Source organism: Elephas maximus, chromosome X (genome assembly GCF_024166365.1).
Source record: "Elephas maximus indicus isolate mEleMax1 chromosome X, mEleMax1 primary haplotype, whole genome shotgun sequence".
In the NCBI taxonomy this organism is placed as follows: domain Eukaryota; kingdom Metazoa; phylum Chordata; class Mammalia; order Proboscidea; family Elephantidae; genus Elephas; species Elephas maximus.
The window spans coordinates 3976424-3990414 of NC_064846.1; the positions used below are offsets into that span (position 1 = coordinate 3976424).

The 13991-nt window shown below is 40.4% G+C and overlaps 1 protein-coding gene across 2 annotated transcripts in view; it reads left to right on the plus strand.

Annotated features, from left to right (window-relative positions):
• Positions 1-1677: 1677 nt before the first annotated feature.
• Positions 1678-13991, plus strand: part of GABRA3 (gamma-aminobutyric acid type A receptor subunit alpha3) — a 173721-nt gene continuing 161407 nt past the window's right edge. For both annotated transcript variants that reach the window (XM_049872781.1, XM_049872782.1), the window contains exon 1: positions 1678-1917. In XM_049872781.1, coding sequence (XP_049728738.1) covers positions 1778-1917 — 140 coding nt within the window. In that variant the 5' untranslated portion in view covers positions 1678-1777. The remainder of the gene's footprint in view (positions 1918-13991) is intronic.

The following is a 13991-nucleotide window of genomic DNA, read 5'->3' on the forward strand; positions in this document are numbered from 1 at the left end:
AAATGGTGCCCTTTGCAAGTTAAACCACTGAGACGACTGAAAAATAGCATGATGTTGAGTCAGAGTTAGCTATCCTTCCGGTGGTCAGTGTCTCAGAGTCAGAGAAGACAGAGGTTTAGAATTAGCAGGCAAAAGCCACTTTATTAGCTGTTAACCCCATGTCCTTGGTAGACCTCCACTACACCAGAGTTGCTGAAACAGCCCTATATACAGACAAGTCCAAATCTTATAACTCTGTCACCTGTAATTTCCTGACCTCTTAGGGATTTCTGTGGCAGGAGGCTATGCTTGGATTTCTTCTTTATGTTGTAGCTCCTACCTAAAGAAGCTGGTTTTCCCACACACATCTCTGTATGGGGAAACATTGCATTCCTGCTCAAAAGCCATGGTGTCTCAAGGGCTATGGGGACCGTGGTCTCAGGGAGCATCTAGTTCCGTTGGCATAACGAAGTTTATAAAGGAAATGTTCTACATTCTACTTTGGTGAGTAGAGTCTGGGGTCTTCAAAGCCTGTGAGTGGCCGTCTAAGATACTCCACTGGCCTCACTCACCCCTTCGGGAGCAAGGAAGAATGAAGAAAACTAAACATACAAGGGAAAGATTAGTCCAAAGGACTAATGAACCACATCTACTGCGGCCTCCACCAGACTGAGCCCAGTACAACCAGATGGTGCCCGGCTACCACCACTGACTGCTCTGACATGAATCACAGTAGAGGGTCCTGGACAGAGCTGGAGAAAAATGTATAACAAAATTCTAACTCAGAAAAAAAGACCAGACTTACTGGCCTGACAGAGACTGGAGAAACCCTGAGAGTATGGCTCCCAGACACTCTTTTAGCTCAATAATGAAGTCACTCCTGAGGTTCACCCTTCAGCCAAAGATTAGACAGGCCAATAGAGCAGAACAAGACTAAAGGGGTACAACGGCCCAGGGACAAGGACTAGGAGGCAGGAGGGGACAGGAAAGCTGGTAATAGGGAACCCAAGGTTGAGAAGGGAGAGTGTTGACATGTCGTGGGGGTTGTTAACCAATGTCATAAAACAATATGTGTACTAAATGTTTAATGAGAAACTAGTTTGTTCTGTAAACCATCTAAAGTACAAAAAAAAAAAAGCCATAGTGTCTCATCATTCAACGCTTTCTCAGCCTGATGCAAAGGAAGCTGTCTATCTACTCCAGGCCCTTCGATCTTTTGGAAAATTGCTTAACTCTATCAAGATGAGAATCAATCCCCAAAATACTATAAAGAGACTCCAGGTATTAATATCCTTGGATTTTCTACAACCTATGGCACAGACCTTTGTGATACTAAAGATCAAACAGGGAGTTGGAAGCACATAAAATGAAGATATGAGAGGTTATTTGCAGCTTTTGGATTACGCTAAGAGGTAACTGATGCTGAGGGAAGTATGCTGAGGGTCACCTAGTCACACAGGGAGACAGGGAAAGAGGAAATTAGAACCGAGGACTCCTGACAACTGAGCTAGTGCTCTTTACATTGCCCTTTACATCCTTTCTTGGATGGGCTCTGGGTATTTTCAGGAGGGTGGTATATTGGGTGTGAATTTTTGTGGGATTGGTTAGTTGGAGAAAGAGGGCTGTCATATTAAGCATGGAGTATGTATCAGAGAAGTGGGATAGGCTCTAATAGAGTTGAACAAAACCTTTTTTTTTTTTTTTTTTTAACCTCTTTCTCCTCTACCCCTTTGTCTTCTACACCTTTCCCTTTTCTCTTTCCCTGAACTGTGGATCTCACAGGTTGGTGCCCAAGAAGATGATACTCAAACAAATGAGTAACTTCTACGTGAGCAGCCTTGGGCTTCTCTTCCTGATCAACATTTTCCCAGAAGCAACTGGTCAAGGTGAATCAAGACGACAAGAACCTGGGGACTTTGTGAAGCAGGATATTGGCGGGTAAGAACCATTTATGATAAATGTTTGCCTCAGCCCAAAACCTCTGATTTCCACCCCCCCCCAGATGAACCCAAGTACTCTGGTCCCTGAAACTTAGACAATACATTGTATTGGGCAAAGAATAATCAACTCAGACTCTCAAGGTGGAAAGAGATCTCAAGCTCCCTAGCTGACTTGAATCCCCTCTGTAACATCTTAAAAGTAGTTCTAGCTAGGCTTGGTGGTGTAGTGGTTAAGCGCTGTGGCTGCTAACCAAAAGATCAGCAGTTTGAATCCACCAGGTGCTCCTTGGGAACCCAATAGGGCAGTTCTACTCTGTCCTTTACAGTCACTATGAATCAGAATTTACTCGAGGGCAATGGGTTTGTTTGTTTTTAATCTAGCCTTTTACTTTTAATTGTCACTCTTTCATATATTTTCAACCCGTCCCTTTCTATTGGATCTGTTCCATTAGCATTTAAATGTGATCAAGAACCTCCCATCTTAAATAAAAAAAGTCTTCATTCCAGGTAGTGCATTATGTCTTTCCTCCCCTTTGCAACCATACTTACCAAAGGGATGCTGTACATAATTGTCTTTACTTCCTCCCTTCCCACTCATTTTTCTACCTGTTGCTGTCTGACTTCCTATTCCGCTACTCGAAGGCAACACCTATGACCATGATCACTGATGTTGGCTGTGTTGCTAAAAGGAACACTTGTCTGTCCTTGTATTACTCAGTTTCTTTAGTAACATGTAGCAGTATTCAAAATGGTTGACTCCTCCCTCTCTTCTTAACATTCTTCTATTATGAAATAAAACATGTATATAGAAACATGCATAAAATATAAATATATAGTTTAAGAATAATTCCTTCTTTGATTTCAAAGACACCACAATTTCCTGATGTCTTAGACTAAGTTCTCTAGAAGCAGAGCCTGAGATGAGGATTCTTGAGCAAATGATTTAGTGAGGAAATGCTCTCAGGAGAAACTTATAAGGAAGTAAGGAATCAAGGTAGCTAAGGGGAAGAAGTAAAGGAAAGGTGTGATTTCTTTTGAAGCCTTGCCTCAGTTTGACCCCATGGGTAGATTTGAACTTGAATGGCACCACAGATTTGTCCTACCTTGAGGCAAGGGGTCTGGGCTTTTGTATGTATCAGTCATTGCCTGTGGGCCCACTGGAGGAAGGGGTACCCACCCAGGCATTTTAGGAAGAGATGGCTCCCTTTTACCTATGGTAACTGGGGAATGGGTACAACTGGCTCAAAAAATGGGATCTGGGCATGGTACCAATAGTAAATATTATACCTCATTTTCGTCATACTTTTATGGCTATGCTTTCTGCAATATTTTCCACAATACTTTGATTTGTGATATAAAAATCTTTACAATCTCTTTTGTAATACTAAGCATCTTTTATAATTTCTTTTGTAGTCTTCTGTTCTTGTGTTCATCTCTCAGGTGTTGGTGTTTTTCTTTTTTCTGTTGGAGGTACTCTTCCTAACATACAGGTCTTCCCTAAGTGATTTCATCCATTCACATGGCATTGTTATATTTGCCAGTGACTGTCCTTTGAATCTCTGTTCCTAACTTGTGTCAGACCTCTTTATCCAGCTATCTATTGGACATGTCCATTTGGCTATTCCACAAACTCCTTAAAGCAGGCAAGTGCAAAACTACTGTTGCCTCATCATCTCCATCTCCCCCCCCCCAAAAAAAAAAACAAACAGAAAGAAACTGAACCTGCTCCTGTTTCATTTTCCCGTTTCAGTGAAATGTATCACCATGCACCTGGTCGCTAAAGCCAGGAACTTGTAATCATTCTTGGCAATTTTCTACCCTTCACTTTCCATATTGAATCAATTACCAAGATCTGTCATTTTGCCTCCCACGTATCCCTTGAACTCATCTACTTTTTCCACCTTTCCTGCTGTCACCCTAATTTAATCCAATGTTGTTTCCTACTTAGACCACTGCAAGAGCCTCTAACTGGTCTTACTTTCTAAAGTCTTGTTCCCATGCAAACTGATCTCCACTCTGTAGTTGGAGTGTTTCTTCTATGATGCATGTTGAGTCATACCTAGTCTGTTCCCTTTAATGACATCCTATTGTCTCTAGAATAATGTCCAAATCCCTTAATGTGATTTATAAGGCCCGTTGTGAACCAACCTGTAAGTACCTTGTTAGCCTTATTTCTTCGTTCTTTTGCCACCAAACTCTATGTTCTCCATCTCTGCTGAACTTCTTTCAGATTTTAAGAGCTCATTCAGTAAATATCATTTCTAGAAATGACCCCTTAGCCTTGAAATATTTCGGTATTACGTAGGGAGTTTTATTCTTTGGTAGTGCCTTTTTTTCTTTTTCCATTTGGCTATTGTCCCGTATTCTTGGAAGCATGTGCCTTGAAGTAGGACTTGCTCCTAATTATTTCTGCAGAGTTGATTATCTTAATGTACTCCAAGTCTTTCCATCTTACATCAGCATTTTCACAGTAATCTCTGAGACGAAGGGCTACAGAACTGGGCTTATATATCCTTAGAATCTTGGCATATGAGGCCCTTTTTGTTCTTTCCTTCAAACTGAAAACCAAACCAATTATGCTCTATTAACTCCTCATGTATCTTACTTCATTGGGCCATGATGTTTTTGTTAGGTGCCACTGAGTTGGTTCCTCTCAGAGCAACCCTATGTACAACAGAATGAAACACAGACCAGTCCTGCACTATCCTCACAATCATTGGTGTGTTCGAGCCCATTGTTGCAGCCACTGTGTCAATCCATCTCGTTGAGGGTCTTCCTCTTTTTCATTGACCCTCTACTTTACCAAGCGTGATGGCCTTCTCCTGGGACTGATCCCTCCTGATAACATGTTCAAAGTACGTCAGGTGAAGTCTCACCATCCTTGCTTCTGAGGAGCATTCTGGCTGTACTTCTTCCAAGACAGATTTGTTCGTTCCCTTGGTAATCCATGGTGTGTTCAATATTCTTCAGCAACACCATAATTCAAAGGTGTCAATTCTTCTATTTTCCTTATTCATCATCCAGCTTTTGCATGCATATGAGACAACTGAAAATACCATGTCTTGGGACAGGTGCACCTTACTCTTCAAAGTGACATCTTTGCTTTTCAACACTTTAAAGAGGTCTTTTGCAACAGATTTACCCAATGCAATAAGTCGTTTGATTACTTGACTCCTGTTTCCACGGGTGTTGATTGTGTATCCAATAAAATGAAATTCTTGACAACTTCAGTTTTTTCTCCATTTATCATTTTGTTGCTTATTGGTCCAGTTGTGAGGATTTTTGGGTCATGATAGATGTTCTAAATAAGATGAAGATTCTAAATAAATGAACCTTGCCTCTTCAAGCGCTATAACCTTTTTAAGTCCAAGAATAAAGTTTGCTGAAAATGTATTATATATTTCCTTAGAATCCTAAACAAGGATTTTGTACAGAATTGGCCCTTTTCTTAGTCAGTTATGATCATCATAAAGAACATTCATTATGTTCATTCTATATCTGCTTTTTTTCTTGTTGTATCTCCATCTTTAGTGTTTGTTGTCAGTTTTCTTCTTTACATTATGCCTGTTGGTTTCAAATTTCTCATCTCTTTGTGCTTAGAAAATCAGAGAGCCAAGGCTTTTAGTAATTATGTTAAAGAGGAGGCCAAGGGATCCTGTCTGAAAAGATAGTGAAGTGCTTGATGACTGCATGTTTCTTGAATTTAGAAACTTTTTTCTGTTTACTTTCTTCCAAGTTCTGTGCAATTAATGCTTTGGAATGATGAGACTACTATAAGCCTGACTTTGAATATTGAGGTTGGTACTTTATTTGTATTTGGTAGAAATAAGGAAATAAAGACAAGTTTAAAATATATGGTATATGCTGGTAGTTTTGATACTTAGCCAAGCTGCAGCTTCTTTTTGTTTGTTTTCATGCTTTCTTGATGATGTTTTTATGTGGCAAAAAAAATCTATTTACTGCATTATTTTGCCTACCTCTGATGGCTTATTCAATTGAATCGGCTGGGTTCACTGCCACAGCGGCATCAACGATCAATAATGGCTTATTGACCACTACTTAGTACAAATCATGTGCTAGAAGCAGTGGTTCTCAGTGTTCTGTGTGTGTAAGCCGGGAAGCAAGTTCCACACATTGTAACTTAGTAGCCCTGGGGATAGGGCCTATGAATCTGCATTTTATCAAATGTCCCAGATGATTCTGATATAAGGAATCTTTGGATAATACTCTGAGAAGATGTACCTGTTTTCCAGGAACTAACAGTATAGCTGGAATCCTGGTGGCTCAGTGGTTAAGAGCTTGGCTGCTATCCAAAAGGTCAGCAGTTCAAATCCACCAGCTGCTCCTTGGAAATCCTATGGGGCAGTTCTACTCTGTCCTATAGGGTCGCTGTAAGTTAGAATTGGCTTGACGGCAAAGGATTTAACGGGTTAACAGTATAGTTAGAGGGATGGAATTCTGGGATTTTAGAGTAGTAGAGATGGAAAGTACAACCAGAATGCTCCTTAGAAGCAAGGATGACGAGACAACATCTCACATACTTTGGGCATGTTGTCAGGAGGGATCAGTCCCTGGAGAGGGACATCATGCTTGGTAAAGTGGCGGGTCAGTGAAAGAGAAGAAAACCCTCAATGAAGGGATTAACACAGTGGCTGCAACAATGGACTTAAGCATAACAACGATTGTGAGGATGGCACAGGACCAGGCTGTGTTTCGTTCTGTTGTGCATATGGTCGCTGTGAGTCAGAACCAACTTGCACCTAACAGCAACAACAGCAACAGAGATGGAAAAACTCATAGAGAGCATTTAATCCGATTCTTTACTTTGTACGTGAAGAAACTGAGGTCCAGACTGTGAAACTGTCTTACTCAAGTTCATAGAGCAAATTAATAGTATAGGCAGGTCTAGAACATCAATCCTCTGATTCTCAGACCCACATTCTGTTGTTTGGTCGATTGATTGATTGTGCTTTAGATGAAAGTTTACAAATAAAGTCAGCCTGTCATACAAAAAGTTAAACACACCTTGCTATGCACTCCCAGCTGCTCTCCTCCTAATGTGACAGCACACCCCTCCTCTCCACCCTGTATTCCCCATGTCGATTCAACCAGCTCCTGTCCCCCTCGGCCTTCTCATCTCCTCTCCATACAGGAGCTGCCCACATAGCCTCTTGTGTCTACTTGAGCCAAGAAACTCACTCACCACCAGTATCATTGTCTGTCTTACAGGCCAGTCCAATCCTTGTCTGTAGAGTTGGCTTCGGGAATGGTTCCAATCTTGGGCTAACAAAGGTTCTGGGGACCATGACCCTCAGAGTTCCTTGAGTCTCAGACCATTAAGCCTGGTCTTTTTACGGGAATTTGAGATCTGCATCCCACTTTTCTCTGGCTCCATCAGGGATTCTCTGTTGTGTTCCCTGTCAGGGCAGTGAACGGTGGTAGCCAGGCACCATCTAGCTCTTCCAGTCTCAGGCTGATGGAGTCTCTTGTTTATGTGCCCCTTTTTGTCTCTTGGGCTCATCTCTACCTTAGGTTTTTGGTGTTCTTCATTCTCCTTTGCTCTAGGAAGGTTAGACCAATTGATGCATCTTAGATGTCAGATCCATATTCTTGAGGAAATGCTACGGGAACAATTTCAGCTTCATGTAATAAAGAAATTTCTTATGATCCTGCTTCTTGGTCCAGTATTTTGACCATCAGAAAATGAGAGCTATATATGCAAACAGTATTAAATTCAACCATTATGAAAGTGCCATTTTTCTGTGTTACGATGGTCAAATATAAGCAATTTCATAATGGATCAATCTACAAAATAACTAAAGTAGCAAGTTAGTGCCAAATGGCTTCTTTGCTCAGATCTGATTGTAATTGGTTGAAACTGGAGAGCTGTATCAGTCAGGGTCCCAAAGAAAAAAGATGGGGCATTTCAATTACGATTCTTTGAGGATGGTGGATTTGCAAAGGGATTGTTTATAAAGATACGGGCTGGATGTAGGGGAATCACAAAGGGATAGAGCAAGAACCTAAAGGCAGCAGCAGCAGACATACCATGTAAAGCAGATTTTTTTGAGAGGTGCGAAGACCTTTAGTGTAGGAAACAGTCAGCCTGAGGAGATTTCTTAGGGAGAAAGCCCGGGGGTTAAATGCCTAGACTTTACTTTCTCACTCTAATCTTTGGCCAAGGATGCCAAACCCAACTTGAAGCCAGAGGGCAGGGGAGCTGTATTGATGTAGTTTATACAGGTCAGCCTTCTAAGAAAGGAAACCAGGTGGAAAAGAATAGATAACATATGTGGAAGACCAAATGAAGGATATTGGGCACAAGGCCTTATGTTTGTACATTCAAGACTAGAGTGGACAAAACTGAAAGGCGCTCTCAAAGTGTACTTTCCAGCCAAAGATTAGACAGGCCTGTAAAACAAATGGTAACACACTTGAGGAACGTGCTTTTTAGTTTAATCAGGTATGCGAGACCAAATGGGCAATTCTTGCCCAAAGGCAAGATAAGAAGGCAGGAAGGGACAGGAAAACTAGATGAATGGACAAGGGAAACCCGGGGCTGAAAGGGGGAGAATACTGACACATTGCGGGGATTGCAACCAATGTCACAGACCAACTTGTGTATAAATTTTTGAGTGAGAGACTAATTTGCATTGGAAACTTTCACCTAAAGCACAATAAAATTTTTTAAAACATTAAAAAAAAATCTACGATAGAAGTATGGACTAGAGAGTGGTATGCAGATTATATTGCTAGAGTTTCTAAACCAAACCAAGATAAAAATATTGGAAAAAAAGTTAAAAAAAAATTTGAAACAATTTTTAAAACATTCATCAAAAAGAATTGGGTGAATTTGGGGATATTCACCTTTGGGACCCTCAGCAACCTCTTAGAAGCTGTATCTTCCTCTTTAACATGGAAATAATATTTTTCTTACATCTTTCTCAGTGTTGCTTCAGAGTCCCAGCATATTTTATCAGAAAGATTCTAAAATTTTGCTGAAATCCCACATTTTCAATTCAGTGACCATAGTTAATTTTGAAATATTTTAATGATGTTAAACATAACCAACGATAGTAAAAAAAAAAAAAAAAGACTAGAGTGGAGACCATGATTTTGGAGGCTGGTGGCACTATAGCAATACTTTTTTGGATCAAGAGTATATGGTGATGGTCTTTTATACTGATAGTGGCAATGAGGACAGCAGACACTATGAACGGAACAGGAGATGGTTGGGGGGTTGCTTATTTGTTTTCATGTCACACAGATGGTCAGACTTGGTGCCACTGCACCAAATGTGTCAGTTCATATAATCTTCTGTGTTTATCTTGAAAGTTCTGTTAATCTAAGAATTAACTGGCATCTTATGCCACATGAATCTTTACTGTGATTTGAGGTATAAGTGTGGAAAGTCCAGTCCCTTCCATATACATATAATCTCTATTACAGAATCAATGCATCAGAGACTCTTAGCATTGTGTCATCAAACCTCAGATTTTCAGAACAAGATATGTGGCCTGAAAGGCTGTCAGTTCTAAGCTCCTATCCTGGACAAATATCCCTCCTGCATTATGCTAAATGGTGGATCTACCAGTTTGAAGCCCTTTCATGACAAACTGCATTACTACCACAGGACTTAGATCTAGGTGAGGGAAAGCGCTTCCTAAATTGAGCTGAAGCCCGCCTTTCTCTATAATGCCTACTAGTTATAGGCCATGGGCAACATTTGCTTCCTCTGCCACAGAGCAGCTCTCAGAGCTACTCCATGCTTTCTTGTCTACGGCCTCTCATTTCTTTCAACTATTCTCACATGATATGATTTTCCAGACATTCCTTCAAACTGGACACCCAAGTTTGCTCTCTAATTATATTTTTTTGAAACTCAGTTCAAGACTTGACTTACAGCTGTCATATTCCGTCTTGTTAGTTTAATGCTCATATTTAAATAGCTCTTAGTATGTACCAAAAAAAAAGTACAGAAAAGAAAACCCAAAAAACAAACCTGTTGCCACTGAGGCGATTCCAACTCATAGCAACCCTATAGGACAGAGTAGAACTGCCCCATAGGGTTTCCAAGAAGCTGCTGGTGGATTTGAACTGCTGAATCCTTCATTATGTACCAAGGGCTCCTTTATTATGTACCAAGAGTGCTTTATATATGTTAATTCAGATAATCTTTGTAACAGATCTGCTAGCTAGGTGCTGCTATTATCTCCATTTGTCTGATAAAATACAGAGGCACCGAAGGTCAAGTAACTTGCCAAAGCTCACATAGCTAGAATATCTACACTTAAGACTATCTCAGCCATATTGCTGGCCGGCTTGTGTTAAAATTGTGCAAGTGAAGTTTTCTTATAGGGCCTGGAGGAATAAGAAATATTATTTGGCCCCCCATTTTCCCTTTTGAAGGGGAAATGTTGCCTATGGGACATGAGACAGTGCTGGACATTTGAGGTTGGGATCAAGACTACTTCACAGGTGATGCTGTGACTTCCGATTGTGTCAGGTTAGGAGGCAAGGTCCTGATGCTGATGCTTAATGTGATCACTTGGTTAAGATGATGACTGCCAGGCCTCTCAATTGCAGGGATACCAGCCAGCAGGATTGATTGAGAGAGGCTGCGAGCTGGTGGCCAGTAGCTACCATTACATGAGCATGGCTGTGGGTGTAGGGTAGAGAGCAAATAATAGTGGGGGAGAGAATATTCCTAGTCCTGTGATTTTTCCTTCTTTTCTGTTGGAATTAGAATTCATTTCTACGTGCAGACAGTGTTATAAATGGCTCTCAGTCTGGCCTATGAATGTCCACTTCACCTTCACTGGAAATGTTGCTGAAAGAGTACTTGTCCATTGGCATTATGGTTACTATTATTCAAGTAAATTATGAGAAATAAAGACTTGTGTAGTCTTGCCTGGAACACTAGCTGGTCATTATGACACAGTTTCAGAGGAAGAATGTGCTCTTAATTCTTTGCAAATGTTTGGAACACACTCTGGTTTAAGTTGGGGCATTTCTGCTTACGTTCATATATTGAATCGCATCTCTAAGGTCTAGTCCCTTATTAGTTTATCATTCACAACAACAGCATATACTAGTCTGGTCTTCTTGTGCGTGTCTGTGAAGCAATGGCTTTCAGATACTAAGAAGTCATGAAGGACTTGATTTTTATTTCATTTAAACTCAGCAAATAAAGTGAGTGTGAGCAGGTAGGGCACATGCTGAGTGTGTGCACACAACAACATCTTCAGTTTCATTACCAGTCTATAAAAAAAAAAGTCTATAAAAGCTATTTTAAAAAGGACAGCTGTCTTTTTTAGATGAATTGGGCATATTCTAGCCAGAAATCAGGTTTATTTTTTTTTCTTCAAGCAGCTTCTGTAAAGATGTTAGAATGTTTATTATTGAATTCCAGGTGTTTCTTGTTCCCTTCCCAGTATATAACTGACATCCCTAGTGCTGAAGCTTTAGCTAGACCTTTCCACTTATGCAAAGGACTGGGATTGGAAAATGAAAACATGGGGGAGTGTTGGTAAATGGTGAGTAATATGATTTGGCTATGATTTCTGGTCAGAGAGGAGAGTAGTGGAATTTGCAGCTGAAAAAGTACATTGGGAACAGATTGCAGAAGGTTGTGAATGTCAGGCTAAGGAGTTGGAATTTTATATGTTAAGTAGTGAAAAATTGTGGAAGGTTTGTGAGAGGTACAGAAGCCTGACCTACACTTTAATATTAATTTTTTTTTCTTCTTAAAAATCTGTTCTCCCCCAGGAGATAATGCAGCATCAGGAAAAACACCATCCTTTTAATAATGTAAATTCCCCCCGTCTTTGGGTTGTGGTATGAAGTACTTCAGCAACTGCACGTCTGTGCCTCTCCTGTTTCCCCCTAATGTAAACACACATGGAGCCCCAGTGCGGTTGAACTAGTGCTGTTATTGCCAAAATCCTGGACCGAATCCCCAGTGGGTCAGCGAGCTTGACTTTGCTGCATAGCTTAAAATGTTCCCCATTGCTTTTTCAGGAGTTTGGGGGGAGGAAGGAATAATCATCCCTCAGAGAGATACTGAGCCTTCCTATTTCTAAAACAATTTTGCATTTATAATCTTGTCTACTTTCTTCTCCCCCAAACTTTCTTAAGTAGGGTATTATTATCCCCATTTCACATGTAGAAGGTGACATAATCACTTAGTGGTAGAATCAGGGCTAAAACTCTGGTCATTTGCTGCAGTCCTGTGGACTTACCATTATTCCATCTTTAGGACTGGAAAAGTGTGAAACCTGCCTAACCTACAGTTAATTTATTAGTAACATCATTTTCATGTTTTAGTTATGGATTATTATCATATTTAATCCAATCAGTAAGGACAGATATGAAGTACAATAAACGTAGTTATTGCATTGATGTCATCAACTTAATAATCACATGTCTTCTGTGCCTTAGGTGTGTTGTTGTTGTTGTTGTTAGGTGCTGTCAAGTCAGTTCCGACTCATAGCAATCCTATGCACAACAGAAGGAAACACTGCCCGGTCCTGTGCCATCCTCACAATCGTTGTTATGCTCAAGCCCATTGTTGCAGCCACTGTGTCAATCCCTCTCATTGAGGGTCTTCCTCTTTTTCGCTGACTCTCTACTTTACCAAGCATGATGTCCTTCTCCAGGGTGTTCCATCTTCAAAATGAAGGGAAAGAATGAGATGATCCCTGAGGTGGTCCACAATACTGACATACTCCTGAAACTTCTTCCCTCAAACTACAATTGGATGGGCATAAACTACAGCATTTTTAACTTGTTGTGGTTCAGTTACTGAGAAGAGTCCTGATTTGGGTTCTAGATTAAACTCTTCCAGCTGCCCATGCAATAATTTAATGTATATCAGGAGAAAAAAAACTATCAGTAATCAAGTGTAAAATCAGAGCAATCTATTGAAAATCATTTTGGAGTGACATTTAGCATTGATTCTGACTTAAAAGTTTTAAAGTTATTAGTGAAGAATGATGATAACGTGTCATTACAGAGTCAGCAGGGGATGGTCATGCATTCTCATGGAAGTTAGAATTTCAGTAAAAGAGACAGCTCAGTGTTTTGGCCTCATATCTGGGGATTTTGGATCCAAATTCTAGTTCTCTCATTAGTTATCAGAGTAATTAAAAATTATCTCCAGGGACCTCAGTATTCTCATCTATAAATCCACCTGGAGTAGCTACTCTCTGACCCCATTTATACTTTGTCTCTGACTCTATCAGGATTGGAAACCCTGGTGTCGTATTGGTTAAGTGCTACGGCTGCTAACCAAAGGGTCGGCAGTTCAAATCCTTCAGGCGCTCCTTGGAAACTCTATGGGGCAGTTCTACTCTGTCTATAGGGTCACTATGAATCCGAATTGACTCGACGGCACTGGGTTTGGTTTCGTTTACTATGAGGATTCTCCTATCTCTCCCCTCCCAGTAATCTAAGAAATGGTTTTTTGTTCAATTCATAGACCTAATTCCCAGAAACTGAGTTAGACTAACCAGGGTCAAGATTTCCCACAATGAGAGTTAAAGGATAATAAGAAAGAGGTTTGCACAAAATCATTCAAGCTGCCACAGCCTCCCTCCTCACAGCCCATGTAAAGTGGATCCAGAACGTTAGTGGATTGAGCCAAGGGTGGAACTGTCACCTGACAGGATGTCTGTAATTTATCTCTTTGGCATATTGATGTCAGTTTGTTAGCTCCACGCTACAGTTTCCTTCTTCCTTCCCCCTTCTCAATGAGGCATCTGTATCACTTCTAGTTATCTGTCCATTCATCTCTGCTCTTTACTAGGTTCCAGGGCCTCTCTGACTAAAAGATTTCCTTATGCTTTTTGGCTGAAAAGGGTGCTAATGCTTTGTCGTTAATATTTACCTTTGAATAATACATTCCAGTGCATAAAATACTGCTTAGAAAAGAAGAAAACAAACTTTGAATACTTCCAGATGTTAGGCATTAAGCCTGGCAATTTTAATATATTGTATGCTTTAATATTAATACAACATATCTGTGAAGTTATTTTCATTTTAGTGATGATAAAGCTATTACTAGAGGTGTTA